The 25,197-nt window shown below is 39.3% G+C and overlaps 1 protein-coding gene across 1 annotated transcript; it reads left to right on the forward strand.

The window, feature by feature from the left end:
• Positions 1-1,861: 1,861 nt before the first annotated feature.
• LOC129243967 (toll-like receptor 7) lies at positions 1,862-7,424 on the forward strand. Its single transcript, XM_054881478.1, has one exon. It carries the CDS (start codon positions 2,801-2,803, stop codon positions 7,181-7,183), a length of 4,383 nt encoding a protein of 1,460 aa, XP_054737453.1. The 5' UTR covers positions 1,862-2,800; the 3' UTR covers positions 7,184-7,424.
• The last annotated feature ends 17,773 nt before the right edge of the window (positions 7,425-25,197 follow it).

The raw sequence follows: 25,197 nt of genomic DNA on the forward strand, positions 1-25,197 counted from the left end.
GGCCTATAATAATACAATTTAAAAAAACTTTGATCTAAAATATTATTATTGTGCCATTGTATTGCTGCATGCAAATTTAAACGAAAACGTGAATTTAAATATTTTCAGCATTCTCACAAAGTGATTTGTTTGCTTTTATATACTTTTTTTATTTTTATTAAATAAATTTATGCCATTCATATTATTTTTCAATTATTGATTTAACTCCGCGCATAAATTAAATATTTTCCAAAATTATTTATGCATTTAAAATGAGAGAAATTCGTAAAATCCTTCTTCCATTTTGCACTTGCCCGAAAACTCGTAAATGTTTATGGCCTCACTGTAAAGTATCTTTCGAAGAACGTACGCAATTGACAAGCAAAGTCAGTGCATTCATGTACTCGTATGTGCGACTGGCTTAGTGCGACAACACAGCCGGCCGGTTTATTTTTTGCTCTGCACAGGCAAGCAATGAGAGCGCAGAAGTGAGTGCGAGAGTCGTCGAGAAAATGTTGTTGACAAACGCATGGAATGTGATATGAATTTTTATGACTACAAGCATGCGAGTGCCACAGATGTTGCATATGCATACATATTTCCAAATGCAATTTGACTAGTGCTCTGCATTTCCCCTACTTTGTACGAACGGTTGTGTGCGTGGCTACGTCGTATATGTATACCCGGCATCAACGTATCCATATATGCATTACCATGTATTGGTGTTGATATACTCGTATGTACATACGAGAGTGAGTGCGAATGAGTGAGTGTGCGTGTGAATTTGCTTACATGCATGCAATTCCTGTTGCACTTCAAAAAATTCAGTTTTTGTTGTACGTTTTATAAAATCGAGCTGAGTTCAGTATGTGAGAGCACAGTGGCAGTGCAGTCGACGTAGGCAGCATGATGTCGGAGAAATAGCGGAGGGCAGCATTTTGTTGTTGTTATTATTGATGTGCTTGTTCTAGTCGCTTTTATATGCTTACTATACCCTGCACTTAGTGCTGCATTTTCGTAAAACATGTGCTTAGGTATGTGTGTATGTGTGTTACACAGTACTCATATCTATCTGCAGTCATTTTTGTACATGACTTCAACTTTTATCGCCTTAAACCAGTTACTATAGTTACAACTACTCGAACAAGAACAACAACAACAAATACTAGTAAGCATAACATGTCTGCATATTAGCTTTTAAATGCATTGCACTCTGCATTCACTCTCCACACATGCATGTAGAGTATGCTCTTCGAGGAGCGCCAGCGCAGCTCTCTAACGAAACAGCGCAAACAGCTCAAAGTATTAGCACAATTACATGTTTTTGTTATTATATATTTTACAAAACAATACTTTTTTTTGTTAGTTAGCACAATGCCCTTGCTATTATTTTTGGCCTCACTATTCTCCCACACTCAACACACTCGCACTCATACACAGCACTGTGTTACTCTACTCTACTCAGCCCTGTCTTGCTTTGTTAGTGCCGCGTTGGAGTGCTTGGTTTCGTTCTCCCCGTAGCTAACATTTCTATATTGCCATTCGCTCCCTCGTGTGCGAGTTGTTGTGTGCATTCAGTAGAGGCTCACGTTGTTGGTGTGTGTGTGCCTGCTTGCCTGCTTGGCTGCTCCTTGTTTGTTCGTCACCATAGACGTCGTCTCCTCAGTCTACTCATCGTGGTCGTTTGCAGACCCCCATACACAAACAAATACACACTCACGAGCACTCCGTGTTGTGTGTTGTGTGCTGTATAGCAGCATTGGTAGCAGTAATATTGTAGTAGCGGCAGCAAGGCAGCACTAGCGCACGCTGGTAAAATTTTCAACGAGCCAACGGACTCGCAACGAGCAACATTTGTAATCAGTTCTCTTTGAAACGTCAAGCGGTAAACATGGTTTTCTGAAATAGCAGCGCTTCCGTGAAAGTTTCTTGTTTTTAAGTAAAAGTTGTTATTGAATTCCATTCCTCGCCTCGTCGCGCACCAACAAAAAAGTCGACGTACGAACACAACACGTTTTTGTATCGAAGTTGGACTTCTGGCCTGTTGGCGACGAAGTAGTTGACGAGTGTTTCTTTCGGAAAATTGCGCGCTGCTGCTGCTTACCACAAATAAGGCCGTTTAAATTCTAAGTCTCAAAGTTTCAAAAACAAAAAATATGTAAAACAGAAAATTTCAAAATTGAAGACGTAAAAGAGTTAAGGAAAGAATGTAGTTGCAAAAACCAAAATAAATATAAAATAACGAATTTAATTCATGTAAACACCAATTATAAAAGCAATATTGAACACACGGAGAAAGCAAAACAGCAAATCAGTGCATTTGAAGCAAATCTAAATTCTACAAAGTAATAAAAAATAAAAAGTGCGCCACAGTATATTCTGAAAGTGCAAAATAATCGCTTCGCTCGCCTTAGCCACCAAGGATTACGGTTTGCGCGTTTGACTTAAGCGATTACATTAAACAAATAAGAAAAACCAAACAGTTGAAAAGTTGAATCTGCCTGTGACTTTAGAGAAAATATACTTCAAGCATAGAAAAAGAATGTTTTTCAAAAGATAATACATCACACAAAGATAGTCGTGTGCCATGTTGCAAATATGCCATGTGCAGTTACCAAGTGTTTGCCACAAAATGTGTTAAGTGCAAAAAACGCAAATAATTAAAATCAAATATAAATCACAAATCAAACTAATAAAATCACAATCCAGTATTTAACGAAACAGCAGCTGTACGAGTGGCTACTCAGTCCTCAAAGCATCAGCCAGCACAGCTACAAATTGTTCTTCACACTTGCAACAAATCAACTTATACATTACCACAATGCGTTCCTCCAGCACATCCGCATCAGTTGCGGCGGCGACAGGCATGCGCCGCTCACTCTGCCGCCAGCTCCTGTTCCTGTTCGTCATCATCAACAGTCTCACCAGCAGCTACACGCACGCCCAGCAATGCTCCTGGGAGTTCGTGCGCACCACGCTCGACATCAAGTGTAATTTGCGCGCTATCGAGCCGCTGGCTCCGCTCGATCTGCAAGTCGCCGAAACTGCCAATAGGCTAGAAATCCAGTGCTCCGCCGATCTACTTTACGCCAGCGAACTGCCGGCGAATGCCTTTGCGCGTCTGCAAAAGCTCGCCGAATTGCAAGTGGATGCGTGTAAAATGCAACGCATCGCTGCCAATGCTTTTGATGGGCTCATGTCGTTGAAGCGTCTCACGGTACAGACACATAATTCTGTCTGGGGACCAGGCAAATCGCTTGAAATATTGTCTGGCTCGTTTGCCGGTCTGCGCGAGTTGAACGAGCTGAATTTGAGCGACAACAATATACGCCAACTGCCCGAGGGTGTTTGGTGCACCATGCAGAATTTGCAAGTGTTAAATTTGACGGCAAATCGTATACGTTCGGCCGAGAATTTGGGCTTGTCGGAGAAGATGTGCACTCTGAATGGCGCCAGTGGTGGCGCCGAATTGCAAGTCTTGGATGTATCGCACAATGAGTTGCGTGCCCTGCCCGATGTGTGGGGTGCGTCGCGTTTACGCCGCCTGCAGCAATTGAATTTGCAACATAACAACATTAGCACGTTCGCACCGAATGCGTTGGCCGGTCTGAGTTCATTGCGCATACTGAATTTGTCGTACAACCATTTGGAGACTTTGCCCGCCGATGCGTTCGCCGGCAATAAGGAGTTGCGCGAGATACATCTGCAAGGGAATGAATTGTATGATTTGCCCAAGGGCTTGCTGCATCGGCTGGAGCAGCTGCTTGTGCTGGACTTGAGTGCCAATCAGTTAACAAGCCATCACATTGACAACAACACATTCGCTGGACTTATACGCTTGGTCGTGCTGAATCTATCCAATAATGCGCTGACACGCGTGGGCGCCAAGACCTTCAAGGAGCTGTATTTCTTGCAAATACTCGACATGCGCAATAACTCCATTGGAATCATTGAAGAGGGTGCCTTCCTGCCGCTGTACAACTTGCACACGCTGAATCTCGCTGAAAATCGCTTACATACCTTGGACAATAAGATCTTCAATGGACTGTTTGTGCTGACAAAGCTGACACTTAACAATAATCTGGTTAGCATTGTCGAGACACAAGCATTTCGCAACTGCTCCGATCTGAAAGAACTGGATCTCAGCTCAAATCAGCTGGTCGAAGTGCCCGAGGCTGTGCAAGACTTAACGATGCTAAAAACACTGGATTTGGGCGAAAATCAAATCTCCGACTTCAAAAATGGCACATTCAAGAATTTGAGCCAACTGACTGGCCTGCGTTTAATTGATAATCGCATTGGCAACATCACCCAAGGCATGTTCACCGATCTGCCGCGCTTGACCGTACTAAATCTGGCTAAGAATCGCATTCAAACCATCGAGCGCGGATCCTTCGACAAGAACAATGAAATCGAAGCTATTCGTCTCGACAAGAACTTTCTTACCGACATCAACGGCATCTTCGCCACACTTGCCTCTTTGTTGTGGCTGAATCTTTCGGAAAATCATCTGGTGTGGTTCGATTATGCCTTCATACCGTCAAATCTCAAATGGCTCGACATTCACGGCAACTACATTGAAGCGCTAGGCAACTATTATAAACTGCAAGAAGAAATTCGCGTTACTACACTCGATGCCAGCCATAATCGCATCACCGAAATTGGCGCCATGTCAGTGCCGAATTCGATTGAGCTACTCTTCATTAACAACAATATTATTAACCAGATACAAGCCAACACATTCGTAGACAAGACACGCTTAGCACGCGTGGATCTCTATGCTAACGTGCTTTCGAAGATCACACTGAATTCGTTACGCGTCGCTCCAGTGTCCATCGATAAGCCAGTGCCTGAGTTCTACCTGGGCGGCAATCCCTTCGAGTGCGACTGCTCAATGGAATGGCTGCAGCGCATTAACAACCTTACCACCCGCCAGCATCCACGCATTGTCGATCTGGGCAACATTGAATGTTTGATGCCGCACAGTCGGAATGCGCCCATACGTCAACTGTCGGCGTTGAGCAGCAGCGACTTTGTCTGCAAATACGACTCCCACTGTCCGGCGACGTGCCACTGCTGTGATTTCGAACAATGTGACTGCGAAATGGTTTGCCCTGACAATTGTACCTGTTTCCGTGACGCTACCTGGTCGACAAACATTGTGGACTGCGGGAAACAAAATCGCATTAATCTACCCGCGCGCATACCTTTCGACGTCACCGACCTCTACTTGGATGGCAACAACTTGCCAGTGCTGGACGCTCAGGTGTTTGCCGGCAAACGAAATTTACGTGCGCTCTACCTGAATGCCTCAAATGTAATGTCCGTGCAGAATGGCACCTTCGATGAGCTGAACATGGTGCGCACACTACATTTGGAGAATAACAAATTGCAAGCGCTTGAGGGATACGAGTTCCGTCAACTGTCACTGTTGCGCGAGCTGTATTTGCACAACAATCTCTTGACCCACATCTCGAATAGCACATTCGCGCCGCTAGTGTCGCTAAAGGTGTTGCGCCTCGATAATAATCGCATGACGGCCATGCCAATTGCGCAGCTGGCTAATTTGCAATACCGTAACAACTTGCAGGGTCTGACAATTGGACGCAATGCGTGGTCATGTCGTTGCCAATTTTTGCAGGAGTTGGCGCAATTCGTGTCGGACAACGCGATAGTGATACGTGACGCACAGGATATATACTGTGTGGATGCGGGTGTAAAGCGCGAACTCGATTTGCTCACTTCGGGTGGCGTTGATTGCAGTGAGCTGCTGGAAAGTGCCAGTAATATGGCTTCACAAGACATCTCAGGCGGCTACGTGCCACTACTCGCTGCTGTGCTGGTGCTAATCTTTCTGATTGTCGTGCTGATCATTGTTTTCGTCTTCCGCGAGTCTGTGCGCGTCTGGCTTTTTGCGCACTATGGCGTACGCGTGTGCGAACCACGTTTCGAGGACGCCGGCAAACTGTATGATGCGATTATTTTGCATTCCGCCAAAGATTATGAATTTGTTTGTCGCAACATCGCCGCTGAATTGGAGCATGGACGACCGCCATTCCGGCTTTGCATACAACAACGCGATCTGCCACCAGAAGCAAGCCACCTGCAAATCGTCGAAGCTGCGCGCGCTTCACGCAAAATTATATTGGTGCTCACACGTAATCTGCTATCGACCGAATGGAATCGCCTCGAATTCCGCAATGCATTCCATGAGGCACTGCGTGGACTCGCACAAAAGCTAGTGATCATCGAGGAGACAAATGTGTCTACCGAGGCCGAAGAGGTGCCCGAGTTGGCACCGTACCTGAAATCAGTTCCATCGAATCGGCTGCTGACCTGTGATCGCTACTTCTGGGAGAAACTACGCTATGCCATACCAATTGAGCTGTCACCACGCGGTAACAACTACACATTGGATCATCACGAACGTTTCAAGCAACCCGTTTCGCCAGGTGTAATCTTCCGTCAAGCGCCACCGCCACCCGCCTATTACCAAGAAGATATGGAAGCTAACTATTCATCGGCCACCACGGCCACACCTTCGCCACGCCCCAGCCGCCACGGTGCGCGCATTGTCGATGCGATTCCCATGCGTCCGCCATCCGAACACATCTACCATAGCATTGAGTCCGAGTACAGCGCTTATGACCCGCAGGAAGCGCTCTCCATGATACCGAATGGCGGCAGTGCGGCCACATTCATGCAACACCATCCCCATCAGCCACATCATCCCTTGCAACACGGGCAACAACAACAACTACTCGCACCCAATAGCTACCGCGTGCACCACCATTCGCAGAACAACCCTCGCGCCAGTGCGGCCAGCCATCATGCGATGGTCATGCAACTACAACAGCAACAACAGTGGCGGCCATCGATGGGTGTGACGCAAGCTCCGCCAGTGAATTTATTGTCCGGCGCGACGACGACCAATCAGCAACAAGTCGCAACAGCCCCAATACATTTGCGCACAGGCAGCAATTTGAGTCAGGCGAGCACGAGCACACAATCAACATCCGCGGCTGCGCAAACGCCCCAACCGCAAGCATCGACTTCCGCTGCGGCTGCGGCGGCGGCAGCTGCAGCTGCCAAGGCGGACAATGGCGGCGGCTCAGGTGCGACAATTGCAACGGAGGGCAATGCCAATATGGCAGGGAGCTCAAGCGCGGCGAATAAGAACAATGGACAGGCGTTTTTGGTATAATGAAAGCCACAAAAGCAACAGCAACAGCAAAAACAAAAGCAGCAACACAACAAACAACAGGAACTGCGTATGCCGCAACAACAGCAATTGCAAAGCTCAAGCAGAAGGGGCAACAAAGTTGATGAGCTAGTTGTTGTTGTTGAACGTTTAACGTGAGTTGAATGCGCTTGCCGCAGTTGAAGTGCTATTGTCGCTGCTGTTGTTGCTGCACGCTTTGTTTGCCTGCCACAGTCACAGCCACAGCCACAGCCACCGTCGTCAACCACCACTTCCATTTGCCACACTACGAAGCACAAGTACGTACTTATTGTATGTATGTACAGAGTCTTGACTGAGGCAGCTTTGAAAGCCATGCGCGACGACGACGCCATCTTTAGCGGACCAACGCGAAAGCGAACAAGAACTAAGCAACTTTTATTGTAATATACAAAAAGATATGTTTATGCAGTAGAAAACATGTTCATCGACACGCGAACAAGCATACACACACACACACATATACAGATATACAAAGGCTCATGCAGCGTGAAACATGCATGAATTAGCCATGCCGTCGCACACTGCCCCATACACAAACAAACACACTCGAATAGGAAACAGAAAAAAGCGCGCACAAAGCGAAGCAGGAGAAGCAGGAAAAGCAGAAGAGGAAAAGGTTTTCGACGTGAGAAGCAAAAGACTTTCCATAGGAGTTAAAAATAAAATTTATATAAAAAGTTATGCTATTATACGTAAATCTATCGACTTGTACGAGCATGTAGATATGTATGCAACAGTGTGTCACAGGCGTCCCGCAACTGCCGATCAGCTGAAGCAGGAGAAGTATAAGCGCATATGTATGTATGCATCTAGCTGGGAGCAGTGCAGCGCGCGTAGCGGGCGTTTTGGGTACGCGTTGTTTGTTGAAACACTTTTTCAAATTCAATGTGATATTAAATGAATAATTTAAAAAAAATATATATTATATAATATTAAAAATATTGTACTATACCCTGAAAGTAGTTATAAACAATTGTGTATGTACTAAATTGTAATTTGTATGTATGTATAGCGAGTAATATTTAATTTGTAAACTATTTCTTCGAATAATCACTTAATTTAACTTTATTATTGTTTAAATGATATAAGCGGAAGAAGAAGAACTTTTTTTGTTAAATGTGAAGCGAGAAATTTAAGTGCATTTGTGCAACGTAACACACACTACCACTACAAGCATAGAAAAGCAAACAAAACCACTAAAAAATCTACTACAAAGCAGTCTAAACTTAGTTACTTAGCGAATAAACGACGAATTAGTATTTGCAGCCGAAAAGTTATGAAAAAAAAAACAATTGTACGAAATACAGATATACATGAAAGTAGATATACACATAAGTAAATAAAATAGTAGTATTATTAAAAACAATCCAATGAACGCAAAAGATAGTATATATAGATTATATATAAATATATATTAAACTAATTTTTAGTTGTATTTAAAATTTGTACATAAACGAAAGTAATGCGATAATATAGCCATCAAACGTAACTACAATATAAAAACAAAAACATTGTGTACTATATTTCCTGGAAGCGATCTGCCATCGGAAGGCGATTCGAGTTGGCTGAAATGGGTCGTATTGGGTGTTCTTTTAAGAGCTTTAGAACTTAAAATGATAGTTCAAAAAAGAAATAAAAGGTGGTTAAGTTTCAAGGGCCGGTGTTGATTTTGAATAAAATATAATTTTTTTAGGAAATTATTGTCATTTCTCTTTATTATGATAATATTGGTATCGCTCAATTACGTATTGATTAAAATATCGGCCAAATGACCGCCGCGGCTTCGGCGGCACACCTCCATCCGATGGTCCAAATTTTCGATGACGCTGAGGCATAATTGAGGTTCTATGCCGTTAATGTACCGAATTATCTCATCCTTTGGCTCTTGAATTGCTGCTGGCTTATCGACGTACACCCTTTCTTTCAAATAACCACAAAGAAAGAAGTCCAACGATATCAAATCACATGATCTGGGCGGCCAATTGACATCACCGCGACGTGAGATTATTCGGCCATCAAATTTTTTGCGCAAAAGAGCCATTGTTTCGTTAGCTGTGTGACAAGTGAAATTGAAAAATGTCAAATGAAATGCAGAAAACAACTTGACGTTTAGGTGTGGTTTACATTCAACATCAGCCCTTGAAATTTAACCACCCTTTATATTTGGAATGCTTTTTTTATTACATTCTGCCAAAAAATATATTGGGAATCGTTCATTTAAAAAGCGCGCGGTACACATATGACTAAATTTTTTTCTGCTGGAATATTGATACAACTGTCCTCTATAGTGTTGAAGAGTTTGAGCGTGATCTGGCAATTAGCTTATTTGTGGCATTTAATTATATCAGTCAACCGCAGGTGTGCTCTGCGATTTTCACTATGTATAAAAATATCGAAGAAAGAACTTGTCTTAAATTTTGTGTTTTTACAGGGACTTCGTGTGCTGAATCATTGAAAATGCTGCAGAAAGCCTATGGCGATTGGCTTTAACAAAACACGGATCTACGAGTGGTGAAAGGCTTTTGCAGAGGGTCGAGAAATCGTTTGCCCCGATCTGGTCGCCCATCAACGTCTGCGATTCGCAACATTTTACACGATCGATTGGGCATGGAACGCTTGGCTACTCGACTTGTACCAAGAGAGTTGAATTTCCTTAAAAAAAATCAGCGAAAGAAGGTGGCTGGAGACATGCTTTAGCAAGTGAATTTGGACCCAATGTTTATCCAGTGATTTTGACATGCAAACCAGTCAACAGGCAGCTGAATGGCGCTATTCACATGAGCCGAAACCCAAACAACCATGCCAAAGGCGTAAGAAGCGGCCCAACTTGAATCTCATACGGCTCATGAATCTTGCACCGTGATAACGCACCGTTGTTGTTGTTTTGTTGTTGTTTTAACAGTAATAGGAGCTCCATCAGTGTAGGGTATATCACTGGTAGTCTTCGTCTGGCACATGTAAAGGTAGGCCCAAGAAACATGCTGTTTCGACGGGTTGGTCCAGAGGGAGAGGGTTGTTAGATGAGTTGGTTTTAGAGGGCATGTGAAAAGGTGGTTAGTGTCGTGCGGGGTATCTTCACATGCCGGACATATGTTTGGTATGGCGAGGTCAATTCTGGATAAGTAGGAGTTTAACCTGCTACAGTATCCAGAACGTAGTTGTGCCAGAGTTACGCGTGTCTCACGGAGAAGCTGGAGCTCTTCATCTGCAATAGGTGGTTGTTGGTCTCCGATTACGGCATTCACAGGGCGGGAGCTTAAGGAGGTGGTGACGGTCTCCTGGTGAATGTCGTTTATTGACTGTCTAAATACTGTCTGGTCCAGTAGATTTCTGTCAGTTTTGTCCTGTATCTCGTCGGCATAGTTTAAAAGGTGTCTCCTGACGTGCCTAGGAGGCGGCTCTGGCTCAAGCAGGTGTTTGCAAGGATGAAACCTACGGTAGCACACTAGCAGGAACTGCTTGCTGAGCAGTTTATTGCGCTCCGAATTTAGTACCCCGTGACTTTCTCCTTTTCCCAAAACTACTACAATTTGGGCCATTAAGGAGAATTCGCTGAAGGAGCTGAAGAAGATCTCTTCAAAAGCGTTTAAAAGGTGCTTTCTTTGCTGGCCTAATCCTTGGCATATGTGTATTGCCTCAAATGGAGCCTATTTTGAAGGCGACAAAATAAATTTTCTTGTTTAAATAATTATTTTGTCTTTTATTGAACAATTCCCGGTACTTATTTGACAGAATGTATAATCTGATACCACATGGGCTGAAAAGCTCCGTGCCTAACACATAAATGTCACTAGTCTTATTGCATTACCCTGTTTTTCTGCTAGTACTAACCTTAAAAAGACGACTGTTGAAATTTGGTGGTATTCCATTCATTAGTTCCTGAGTTATTTTGCTAAGAGCGACGCTACTTTTGTTATTATCAAAACTGCGGGTCAAGAAGAATTTCGAGTTATAATTTTACACTACTTCTGAATGGGAAAAGGGGGTAAAATGCCGCTCAAGCGAAGCAATGGCTCGAAAGGTGTTAGGGGGACTCCGCTCCATCAGAAAAAACAATAAAATTATGATTTCTGACTTCAATCGTGGTCGTAGAGACACCGATGATGCACAATGCAGTGAACGTCCAAATGAGGCAGTAACACCAGAAAACATCAAAGAAATCCAAAAGTTCGTTTTGAATGATAGAAAAGTGAAGTTGCGTGAGTTAACTGGCATCGTAGAGTTATCAAAAGAAAGTGTTGACTTTATATTATATTTCGTGACCATTTGATTATGAGAAAGCTCTGTTCAAAGTGGGTGCCGCATTTGCTCAGTGTTGACCAAAAACACGAACGTGTTCATGATTCTGATTAGTGTTTGGCCATGTTTCAACCTAATAAAGCGAAATTTTTGCGTCGATATGTGACAATGGATGAAACATAGATCCATTACTTCACTCCGGAATCAAAAAGATCCTCATCTGGGTGGACAGCACCTGGTAAACCACGACCAAAGCGGCCGAAATCATAACAATCGGCTAGCCTCGGTATTTTGGGATATGCATGCTGTAATATTCATGGACTATCTTGAGAAGGGAAGCACACTCAACAGTGAATATTATGTATCGGTTTGGAACATTTAAAGACCGAAATTGCAAAGAAACGTCCGTCTATGGCAAAGAAAAGAATTTTGTTACATCAAGACAACGCACCGAGTCACAAGTTAATCAAAACTATGGCAAAACTACTTGTATTGAATCTCGAGTTGCCCCCACATCCAGCGTATTCGCCAGATTTGGCTTCCAGGTTCTACTGGCTGTTCGCAGACTGAAAAAGATGCTCGGTGGTAAGAAATTTCGTTCGAATGAAGAGGTTATCGCTGAAACTGAGGCCTATTTTCAGAGAAAAGGTCAATCGTTCTACAAAAGTGGTATTGTAGTGTTAGAGCTTCGCTCGAGTGGTTGCGTTGTGCTTGAAGGATATTATTATACGTTGATAGACAAAAAAAGGTGTTTTCTTTGGGACTTTTCAGCCCATAAAATAATTGTATGGCATTTATTTTTTTAATATGATGACTGGCATTTGTCTGCCGCGGCTATGTGTTACATAAACCATTCGATTAGCCCAATATTTGACTAATTTTTCCAAAAAATCTGGCCGTATGGCCCTAATGGTGGCTTGAATTTTGCAATAAATCGCTTGTTAAGCGCGCTGTATCGCAAGTTATTGGAACCAAATGCCGTCGATGTTTAGATGTTTAACGCTCTTGCAGCATTCAACGAAATAATTCGCAATCAAGAGCGGAGTAGTGCGAGCGAACAAAAACTCTCTTTTATCACTAAGAGCGGAATAGTCCGCAATAAATTATTTTTTTGATTGTTTAAGTTTGAGGAAAATAAATATTTTTGATAATCCTGCAATGTTCTTTTTCATTAGAACAAACAGTAAAAGTCTTGCCGACGCAAGGTATTGAGGACGCAAGGCATTTTGAGTACATCGCGCATTTTGTGCGGTAATGCAGAAGGGTTAATTTTTGGAAACAAAAATTCATTCAGCATTGCTCGTTAACGCTCACCATCCACCGTAACGGCAGCTCTTTACTCATTTCCAAAGATATATGATGCCGCCAGTGCTCCATGAACTTCGTGAAGAGATTAATTTTTTCGAAAGTAAATTCCCACAACTTGGTGGCTTTTTTCTAGCGTTAAATGATTCATGAAGACTTGACAAATCTTTTTTCCAATGATTAGTCTTTTGAGGTTCATGGGATTTCTACAAAGCGCATAAGACTACCGTCTTATAATTGTGCCAGCTTGTGTTTATGAAGGAAAAGTCTTGCAGGATGGATATTGTTGTTGTAGCAGCATAAGCATTCCCCGTAGATATATATGGAAAATGTTGCTGAAGTTACAGTCCTTGATCGAATATAAATCCGGATCGTTCCGATTACTTAGAACCGAGTGTTGGAGGCACGTTGCAGGATGGATCTTTTCCAGGTGTTCGTTGGGCGGCCGCGGCTTCTGCTTCCCTGAGGATTCCAATCTAGGGTCATTTTGTGACGCTGTGCAGGAATTTTCTAAGAGCGTGGCCGATCCAACTTCATTTTTTTCATGTTAGCCGGCGTAAAATGGGCTCCTCTTCCGTTTGCCCATTATATTTCACTTGCCAAGCTTTACTGAACAGAAATGACTGATTTCTGTTGCTTGAAAAGCATTTTGCAGATCTCTATTGAATTCAAGCTTACTTCGTTAAGTACTTAGGCCATTGTAGAATTTTTAAAGAATCACTTTTTTTCTTGCTTGAAAGAAAAACGCTCATCCTTGAATGATGACCTACCCGAAATGTCGCCTTAGATACTTTAAGCTTTATTATTTAAGAGTCATTAATAGTTTTTAAAATAATTTGCAAAATAGTTTCCACGCAAAACTTTTTTAATGGTTAAGTAAAATTGACTTAGTGAAGCACCAATTTTTTGTTTTTTATAAAAATTCAGCTCATACTTCATTAAAAACCATGTAACGCACAGTTTCAAATTTTGTAGAAGGTTTTACGAAACTTCAACTTTTTAACCAGAATTTTTAGAAATTTTCTAGGTATGCAGTTTTGTAGCCTATTGAATTTTAGATCGACAAAGTGCAAGTTTAAGTAGCTACCAAACACTTTTGATTTTTGGGAGAGAAAGGGCCGATTCATACCGCAAAATTAATGTTCCAATTTTTTTTTTTGAATAACTTTTTTCTTCTTCTGCTTGACGCGATAACCGCTAATGCGATTTTGGCCGATAACTTTTTTAGTTCTTCTTTGAGTTTTGGATGGCTTTATGCGGGCCATTGCTTATCTGTTTGTATACTGTTTGTTCAGAACCCTCTAATACGATTAATGCACGACGCCATTTGTAAAAATTATAAATTTTCCGATAAGGTGATTAAATTTGCGCCACCTGGTATGAGCTCATTTTTCTCGAAACTACATGCTGCATATCGAACGTCTTCATAATTCATAGAAATCTCTCCTTACTGACTTGTATTTGAATTCTATATTCACATTTACATTTTGTATCGAAGTGAGGAAAGATTTTTTTCGAGCAAACGAAACAGGATGCGTCGAAGAAAAGCTGTGCCACCTTCTTTTATATTACATTGAAAGAAAAAAAAAGAATTATTTAACAACAAAAAAAGATCTTTTTCAGTAACTTTTCAGCAGAGCAAAAAAACTGATTCCTACTTCAGAGTATTTCTGGTACTGCGAGCACGTAGCTTCTAAACCAGAAATGATATAAGAAACAGAAAAAAACACCAAAAACACAACAAATAGTGTTCACAAAATATGCCATAAAAAACATCTATCTAAATCACATAAACGTTTTTGTTATCGCAGCGCTGATATGATTTTTGACATGCACAACAAAAGATAAAATAAAGACAATCGGTTCTCAACTTAGGTCAGGTTAGATTAAAAAGGTTGCGCCAAGAGTGAGCACACTTGGACGAAGAAATCAAATTCATCCTTTGTGATAAACTTAGCTGAAAATTTTAAATTTATAAATTTAGTTTTTACGTAAATTGAGGGAACGAAGCTAGGATATACATTTTTTGCTTTTTTTGTATTAAAATTCTTCGAAGGTTTGATGCAAAAACGATTTTTCGTGCAAATGTTAAACCCATTGCAACGCGTCAGAGTGAGCTTTCGAAAGTAAGGACAAATTTAGACCCCGAAAAATTAATATCACTGGTGCAATCATGACAACGTGGTGAGTAGCTATCTTCACGAGACTTTTCTCTAGTTTCCACGAAAGCTAACTAAATCAAGTCAAAGTGTTGGCTAACAGCTTTTAAGCCGAGATTAATTTGGGTATATTACATTGTTTAAAGCTTCTTTTTGTATGACTTCTTGCAAAGAGAGTTGTAAAAGAATAGAATATAATCAGATATTGAGTAACACAAGAACGGGAGTGACTTAGAATTTCTGTATACCAATATTTCGGCCCTAACTTCAAATACCGAAACTTCTACAGACACTTTAAAAAAGGTTAAAAATTACTTAGTCGCTGCATTACTAACAGTCATGAAATCGGCTTTATATTTTGAATAGGATATTAATCTAGATTGATGAGGGCTGAGTATTTGTCAAATATGTGTTGCCCTTCTGTAGTGGTCGGTTTTTCTTGGCTTAGTAAGCATATCGATTCAGGACAGTTGCACCAATGAAGTAAGTTGTGAGGTAGCCTCTGAGGTAACCTATGAGGTAACCAGTGAAATTACTAGTGAAATAACTTATCAGATCACAGTTGATGCCTTAGTAGGCGAGCGTTTCAGAGCAGATGTTGACCAGTGAGGTAATCTGTGAGATGCCCTGTGCGGTGCCCAATGAACCCTTGGATTGATTAGTTAAATTACTACTTAAATTACATTTGAGGCCACCAATGATGTATCCAATGAGATGACAAGTGAGATAACCAATGAGGTGCTACCTGTGAGGAAACTGTGAAGTAATATGTGAGGGTAAGGTTTCTATGAGATGACTTGTGAGATTACCTTTAAGGCCATCAAAGGTAATATATATCCAGTGAGACGACAAGTAAGGTAACCAGGTAAGATATATTCAGTAAGACAACAAGTAAGGTAACCAGTATGACGAGCTGTGTGGTAATCATTGAAGTAATCAATGAGGTAACCAGTGAGGTGAGCAGTAAGATGAGCAGTGACGTAGCCAGATGAGTACAGTGAGGTATCTATTGAGGTAACCAGTGAGATGAGCGATGAGGTAGCCTGTGAGGAGCTAGTGAAGAATTTTTTTGTATATAGTATTTAAAAATGGGCAACTTTTAATTTTCTTAAATTTCTTTATATTTTCGACGCAGGCCTAAATACGCAATAATAAATTTATTCATAAAAAAACCTATCAAATTATGAATTATTTATTGTAGCTATTAGTTAAAAGGTAATTTTAATGATGTTTTATATTGCAAAGAAAAAGTAAATACTTTGGAAAAACCATTTACAAATTACAATATTTCTTACGCTGAATTCACAAGTTTGATTAACATTTTTGCTAATTTAATTTATACACATTTCAGCATTTATTTGTTTTAAAAATCTATCTATACTCGTACATATGTAGATAAGTAATTAATTTAAAATGCATACACTGGCGTGGAATAAAAAAATTTCAAACGAAGTGATAGTGAAAAAATTACAATAATGACCCGAACAAAGAAAACAATCGCGCATTTTGTCAGATGACATTTTTCATGCATTAATTTATGAAAGAGAAAATCTTGTTTTTTATTTTGTAATGACTTGCGTGTATAAAATTATTCGAATGATGCGCTTAATAATTTAATTATGTATTATTTTATAAAAAAAAACTATGTGCAAAGTAAAGCAGTTTACATTCACATTTAAAAACAGTAGCAATCATTCATTTCAATTGCATTTTTTTTTTGGTTTGATGTATTTATTCATTTTTGCCCTAAACTACATAATAAATACGTGTGTGAGTACATAGTCAATTATATTTATTACGAAGTTTAGCAATGCTTGTCTTTTATGAAAAAAAAAACATTCACTCAAACGCAATAAATGCATACAAATAACTTCTTTGGTATCACCCTATTTATACCCATTCACATCAGCAGCATTTATAATTTAATTCTGAGCAAAAGGTATCAAAAAACATAAAGTAACTCGTTTTCTGATTTTTTTGACGCACTGTATAAATGCGTTAATGCAGTCATATAGACAGTCACACATACATAATTGTTATAATTATTGGCATATGCGCGCTGTGTAAGGAAAAACAACATGAATTTATTAAATTTATTTAATGCAAATTAATAACTTCTAGCAAAAACAAACAAAAAAAAAACAGAAAGCAAATAGAAACGTAGCGGAGCGAAAATGTTATTAAATTAACTAAAATTATACAAAAAAGTAAGTGCTGAAAGCAAAACTAAAAAAAAAGGTACTACACACGCGAAATTTGTTTATAAAAACACCAGCAAAATAAAGTGATTTTCACAATTCAATACTACAAATTTATATTTTTCGTTTTCATGGAGCAAATGGAGCACATAAATATATGGGCGGGTGGCTCAGTTGGAAAATATAAAGGGTGGTTAAATTTCCAGGCCCGATATTGACTGTGAACCACACCCAAACGTCAAGCCTTTTCTGCATTTCATTCGACATTTTTCAATTCCAGACTAACTCAATTTGGACCATGGAAAGATACACAATCGACCAACGCGTTAAAGTTATTCAGGCTTATTATGAAAACGGGCGTTCAAATCAAAATGCATATCGCGCACTTCGTGATTTTTTCGGTCAATTTAATCGTCCAAATGTGCGTACAATCGGAAAAATTGTGCAAAAGTTCGAGCAAACCGGGTCTGTAGGAGATGTGAAAACACCAGTGCATACTCGTACAGCTCCTACTGTAGAAAATATTGCTGCTGTTCGCGATAGTGTGGTTGAAGAGCCGTCCACCTCAACTCGTCGTTGTGCCCAACAATTGCACCTCTCACGCTCGTCGTTGATGAACACTATGCATAAAGACTTGCTTTTATACGCTTACAAGGTGCAATTGACACAAGAACTAAAACCTCTTGACCATTTCTAGCGTCGTCAGTCAAAATGGTCATGGTCAGAATGGTGGCAGGAAATGGCAACATTGAATGACCAATTTTCGAAGAAAATCATTTTCAGTGATGAGGCACATTTTCACCTCAGTGGATTCGTCAATACGCAGAATTGCCGCATTTGGGCGAATGATAATCCAAGAGTTATTGCCGAAAAACCAATGTACCCACAAAGAGTGACTGCTTGGTGCGGCGGGCCGTATTTTTTCGAAAATGAGGCCGGTAAGGCAGTTACTGTGAATAGTGTTCGCTATCGTGAGATAATAACAACAACAACAGCAACAATTCAAGAGCTAAAGGATGAGGTAATTCGGCACATTAACGGCATAAAACCTCAATTATGCCTCAGCGTCATCGAAAATTTGGACCATCGGATGGAGGTCGCGGCGGCCATTTGACCAATATTTTGTTCCATAGGTAATTAAGCCATACCAGTATTATCACAATAAAGAAAAATGACAATAATTTCCTAAAAAAAATTATTTTATTCAAAATCAACACCGGCCTTGAAAACTTAACCACCCTTTATTTGTTAATATTTACGTATGCGGCAGAAGGGAAAGATGACTGAAGTCGATGCATTTCAAAATAATTCGAATTGACAAAATATGCGGAAAAGCTGGTTAAATGCAGGGTGATCCAGCTAGCGGCTAGCTGGCTATAAAAAATATACGATGCTTTTCAATCAAATATAATTTTTAGAATTTATTTTAAAGAGTAAACCTTGTCCAGTCAAACATGGAATGCAATTTGCTTCAGAGGACTTCCATGGCTGGTAGTTGTCCTTACTCTTAACCCATCCAATTTTCCAGTAGATTTTCCCGATCTTCGGCACGTAACTCAACAAAGAGAACCTCGGTGCCATACAACAACTCTCGAATAGTCTTCAGTTTGTTGGAATGGCTTCCTATTTTGTAAATATCTAATCAAAACCAATTTTGTGACATATCACAGATGTGATTTTAGCTGTTAAAGTCAAAAAATGTCAATATCAGCTTCAAGGCGCCCAATTTGTAGCACCATTTCGGTGGGTTACTCGATTTTCGATGTTCGACTTTATATTTGCCAACTTTCTTCAAGCGAAAAGCGACCAAATTTTTAAATGTCTAATCATACCTTACAAATTATGATTGCAGCTGTTGGAGTAAAAAAATTGATAATTCAAATTTCAAAAGCCAGATTAACGACCCTGTATTTAACCCGTTTTTCCGCATATTTGGTTTAAGTTGAATTATTTTTAAATACATTGAACTCTTCCATCTCTATTTGTATGCCAAAGTTGTATGTACTTGCATTAAAAATTTATTAGAGCAAAGGTTGCGCAATTTTTAAATTCCCATGAGCTGTGTGTGAAATCAGCGCGAAGCCAAATTGTTTAGGCGACCAAAGGGAAGCTTATTTTTAGAAAAAAACAAAAATAATAATAATAAACAACATTAACATCTCTTTAATCTCAGATGCAAAGTTAGTATAATGAGAGGAGCAAGTGCTTAATCGATAAACGAGGGCGGAACAAAAAGTTTCCAGACTGATGCCGTGATATGTTTTTTTCTAAATGAAGTACAGTGCAAAAGAGTGTAGCCACCAGCGAATCTTTACATATCGAGAATGGAACATTCTACTTACCTATATATATTTACATATACTAGGTTGTTCAATAAGTTTTATGGTTCAACAAAAAAAACACAATTTTATGGTTTGAAATAGACTTTCTTACTTAGCATAGTCTCCCTGAACATCAATACCCTTGTTCCAACGAGATTCCAATTTATGAATTCCATCCCTGAAGTCAGAATCTGGAAGCTCTGCAAAATACGCTTTCAAAGCTGTTATGGCCTCATCATTTGATGAAAAACGCTTTCCACGCATGCTTTTTCTTTAGGTCTAAAAACAGATGGACGTCGCTCGGGTCTGGTGAATACGGTGGATGCTCCAACATTTCAAACTTTAATTCATGGACTTTAGCCATTGTCAAAATGCTCTTGTCAGACGGCCTCATTTTGGAAAAAATACAGCCCAATGATGCCGCCGGCCCATAAACCGCACCATACAGTCACTTTTTGTGGGTGCATTGGTTTTCCGGCAATCACTCTTGGATTATCATTCGCCCAAATGCGGCAATTCTGCTTATTGACGAATCCACTGAGGTGAAAATGTGTCTCATTACTGAAGATGAAGTGCGCGATATGCATTTTGTTTTAAACGCCCGTTTTCATAATAAGCCTGAATAACTTTAACGCGTTGGTCGATTGTTTATCTTTCCATATTTCAAATTGAGTTAGTCTGAAATTGAAAAATGTTAAATGAAGTGCAGAAAAAAAATCGATGGTTAGGTGGGGCTTATATTCCACATCGGCCCTTAAAATTTAACCTCCCTTTATATCATTGTTTTATCAGTGGCAAATAATCCACAAGCAAAATTCCTTTCGCATCCCAAGCAACTGATGCTTACATCTTCTTGGCCGATTTCTGGACACGAACTCGTTTCGGAGCCGAGGAGGACGGCTCACACCACTCTTTTGCCTCTGGTTTGCACTTAGGATCATGGTCATAGACCTAAGTCTCATCCATAGTGAAGAATCGCATAAAATCCACTTTATCCTTTCGAAAATACTTTAAATGTTGCTGAGAAAGTCGCATTCGAATGTGTTTTTGTTCTATTGTTAGCGAATGCGGCACCCATTGCACACACAGTTGTCTGAAATCTAAAACTTTAGTCAAAATATTGCTTAACTGTCAAATGAGACGCCTAAGGCTTCTGCTAATTCTCTTTCAGTCACCCAACGATTTTCCAATACGATATCCTATATTTTTCCGACGATTTCAGGTTTTTAGACCAGTTCAAACGTCTCAAGTATGATTGGCGTACGTCACCATTCGCAAAAATTATACATCTTCCAATGGCTGACTAAATTTGCGCCCCCTTATTTGTATTTACAGCAGCGAGAGATACTGCATCGTAAAAAAAACTGCTTCACGCTTAACAGCTGATGGTCGCTGGCTTTTGGCGCATGCGTGCTTTTCCAACACAGCGTCAGTCTCGTTACAAGTATTTTAAAGCCACACCTCGTATGTGTTTTTAGCAACGCGCTTTTATTTACCATTTATTACCCAACTTTTTAGACTCTCCACACCTTTCTCTTCATGAAGTGGTAATGTATCATAAAATGTCACACGTCCCATATGAACGCTGCCCCATCCACTGCCCGGTTTAGGTGCATTTATTTCATACTAATAAGCAACTATTCCACGTAATCCGAAGTTAATAACACATTTCTATTGCGCAGCTTAGGCTTCAGAAAGCAAATTTCACTTTTGTTTAGCGCATACTTTTTTTTGTGTTTTTATTCCCAATAGTCCATTCTTTGCTTCAACTGTATTCTTTCGCAATTTTTTAATAGCTGTATTTTAAAGCAGCATAAGTGTAATTATTTCAATTTGCATAAATGCATAAATGCCATTTCAATACACTTTACGATTGCGTATTAGCCATCAATGCAAACACTAACCCACACACACACACACACATGTATACGTATGACACTTGGCTGAGGCTATGCTGCATGTACGAGTGTGTATGTTTGCATGTTTTAAATATTGCAGCAGAAAAATGGGGTTGAAGGATACTCGTGGGTATTTTTAAATACACAATTCAAGTATAAATGTTCCTTTGCGCACCTGGGTGCTTGTGTGTGTGTATGTGAATGTGAGTGGTGTGTTTATGTGTGGCTGATATGCAAAAAGGTTTTTTAGTGCATTAACTGACACATTTGCTGCATATTTTTTTGTTGTATATTTTTTTTTTGTTTTTTGTTATTGCATTTTTTAGTACCTATTCTATTTTAACGAAAAATGCCACACACAAAAGGCAAAAAGGTAGATAAAAGGAGATACTAAACCGGTTATGCCAGCTGGCATAAATATTAAAATACTACAAAGCGACGACCATGCAAATGCATGCCACATATTCACATTTACATAGCATACATGCATACATATATATGTAATAAGACATACATATACGTGCAGTGGAGTGCAAATGTGTTCGTATGAGTGTAAATATGCTACAAAATTTGCTACCCGATTGCTTACATATAAATACTTGCATGCACGAAAAGCTTATGCCAAGTATGTATGTACATACTTGTAAATATGTAATATGTATTTATGTACACATGTAAATATGTGTCAAAGCTCGATATATGTCCAATGCAGCTATTGATCCACATATCTCTGTTTCTGTGTGTGTTTGGCATTGCATATGCCCGGAGTGTTTAGCATTTCTTGCATCAACAACACATAATAACATTCTAGAAGTGCATATGTATGTATGTATGTGTGTGCATACGTAAATGTAAGTTCATGTTATTGATTTTCTATTAGTTTGGCTCACTTTTTATTCATGTTCCATTTCTTCGCTTTTTAGTATCTGCTTTTTTCGATTTTTTTTTCCAAGTATCTGTTGCTGAAATGACACGGCTGACGTGAAACACATAGAGGCAGACGTATTAATGTGCTTTAGGGTGAGCGGGCACATGAAAACAATTATTGAATTGCACTGGCGCGAACTCCTTATCGCAGTATTATTTAAAAAAAAAATCTCAGCTTTGACCATATGGAACAATTTTAAAAATTATCGAAATGGCTGTTTCCTTTTCCTGCCGACAGAAATGCCAGAGCTCAACATTTCCTATGTGCGCCAATTCGGAAGGATCTCGCAATAACTGTTTTTTCCCCATGAAAACTCAGAAACAAAGAGAGAATTAATGTTGTTCTCAGTGTTAGTATTCTCAACAACTGTTTGATTCGATAAAAATTATTAATCGAAAATCGATAACATGAAATTTGAATTTAGAAAAAGTCGATCCAAGCAGCACCAAGAGATTTAGTGGCTCCTACAACACTCAGGCTAAAAACCCCATTGTATTTAGAGCTTTGGTAAGAGGATAGTCAAGGAGGAAAGGAGAAAAGTCTCAGATAAAGAGACAGGAAAGAATAGAGGTGGTTAGTCCTGTGAAAATATTCCAGATTCTTTGGCAATTCTGTAAATATTCTCCAGTCTTAGAGAACGAATATTACGCATTCCCACGCCATCGGAACCCAAAACTCGTAGTCTTGCTCTGGCAACGGCAGTACACTCACAGATAAAGTTCTCAGTGCTATCCGCCTCCTCCAAGCAAGACGTTGCACATTGGGTTCTCAATGATTCCAATGGTAGTCATATACTGACCCCATGGGTTGTGTCCTGTAATAATACCGAACATAAACCGAACGTCTTTCCTTTCAAGTTTTAGTAGAAAGTTTAACAGTTTTCTGTTTGAGCTTGCCACATAATACTTTACAGTTCTGCAGGGTTGTAGAACAGACCATCGCTCTTTATGTAAATTACTGTGGAACTGATTCCGCTGATCTACGGTTGGCCAATTCACCGGCAATTTCCGACTTCGCTTTCCTTGAACACCGGAGTGTCATGGAATCCATATAAGTACAAGCCTGTTCTGTCTTGCGACAGAATTAAGCTTCTTCTTACATTCTTAAACAATCTTTGAGGTTTGCTTCACGGTATCCATGGCCTTCAGTGCAGCTTGACTGTCACTGAAAACTCCAATCTGTTCCCGCTCTATCTTCTCTCGATTATCCATTCCGCTACTTTCAGGATGGCAAAAATTTCCGTTCGAAAAACAGTTGTCATTTCCCTCATGGCATAGTGATACTTATTATACCTATACTATCATTTAAGTACCATCCGCCTCCAGACCATATAATCGATTAAGTGGAAATGCATTAAGAAAAAGGGTTAATGTATAATCGGTTTAAATATTATTGAGAAAAGCCATTGAAAAACACTGTTAACAGATTAGAAAGTTGCTAAGAAAAATTAACGATACACTAAAAACGATGTATCGATATCATTGTGATGAATTAAAAAATCGCGCAAAAAATCAATACGACAATGAAAGAATCGAATAGCTGTTTTACTTAATTAGAAATCCATCCAAAAAAGTATCGATAAAAAAATAATAAATCGATAACCATGAATAATCGGCAAAATATCGCTCGAAAACGCAGGGATAAAACAGCTAATCGGGTAGAAAATCGAGAAAAAATAATCGATAGTAAAAATTATAAATCGATAAATGTGAGTACCCGGTTAAAATCGTTTGGTAAAGTTTCATACATGTTTACACAAACAAGTTCCTTTCGGCAATCGTAATTTAATGCTTCTAAACAGCATTTGCTGCTTAGCTCTAATGAAAAAAGGCCCAAATAAAACAACTTTCATTGGAAAAATCATACGATACTTTTTAGAAATTTATCATAAAAAGTAGTACGTATATGTATACATTCGCTAGTTCGAAAAAATTAAAAAAAAGATGGTAAAAATGTTAATTCATAATATTTTATTATAAACTTAAAAATTATTTCGCAATGCTCTATATTTTTTTAAAATACAGTAATACAAAAGAAATTATCTGGAAAAAATTGTAAGTCATGTTTCATAATTTACCGTGAAATACTTCTAAATGGCATTGACTAACGGTAATGATAAATGGCCCCAAAAGACAACATTTTTTTTAATAAAAAAAAAGAAATTCCTGTATAATTTTTCAGATGAAAGCCGCGGTATTTTTTATTGTAAAATTTGAATGCTCAGTACCTAATTTCGCTATGCACTTTATATAAGCAGATAAAAAGCAAACGGCCACTGCTAAACCCTCTAGAATAAGTCTACGTAGCCGATGTTAAGCGTTGATGCTACGGATCGACAATTCAGCATTTCAGGAGGCAGGTCGTCAAGCGTTTTCCCAGGCGATCACCCTAATGTAGTTGTAAATGTGCATACATATTTTTATATTTTAGCACTATATGTTGTTGTTATTGTATCTCATGCAATATTCAATTTTATCAATTCTCACCATGCTGCGATAGAGCACACACCCACACACATACCCGCCTACTAACGCCCATTAAAATGCAATATACATACATAACTACTATGCATGCGAGTATGTGTATGTATGTTTGTATGTACTTTAACTGAATCATATTTTCATTGTGATTGATATGCCGTGAAAAATATTATAAGGATAAAAATTAATGTTGCTTATACTTAAAGCAATGTAAAGGACTCACATACAAAAGGCAGTGACATAAAAAAACCGGAAAGGGAATTTCGAAAATATTTTTTAGAAGGGCGTTAAAATTTTGAAAATATAATAAATATATAAATATATAATAAATTTTGTTATTAAATTTTTAATAATATTTTGTAAGAGAATTATTACTGAAGTTTTCAGATACACAATTAAAAAAAGTATTCAAAATCGAAAATGGGAATATAGCTTTTCCAAATATTA

Source organism: Anastrepha obliqua, chromosome 4, assembly GCF_027943255.1.
Source record: "Anastrepha obliqua isolate idAnaObli1 chromosome 4, idAnaObli1_1.0, whole genome shotgun sequence".
Taxonomy (NCBI): domain Eukaryota; kingdom Metazoa; phylum Arthropoda; class Insecta; order Diptera; family Tephritidae; genus Anastrepha; species Anastrepha obliqua.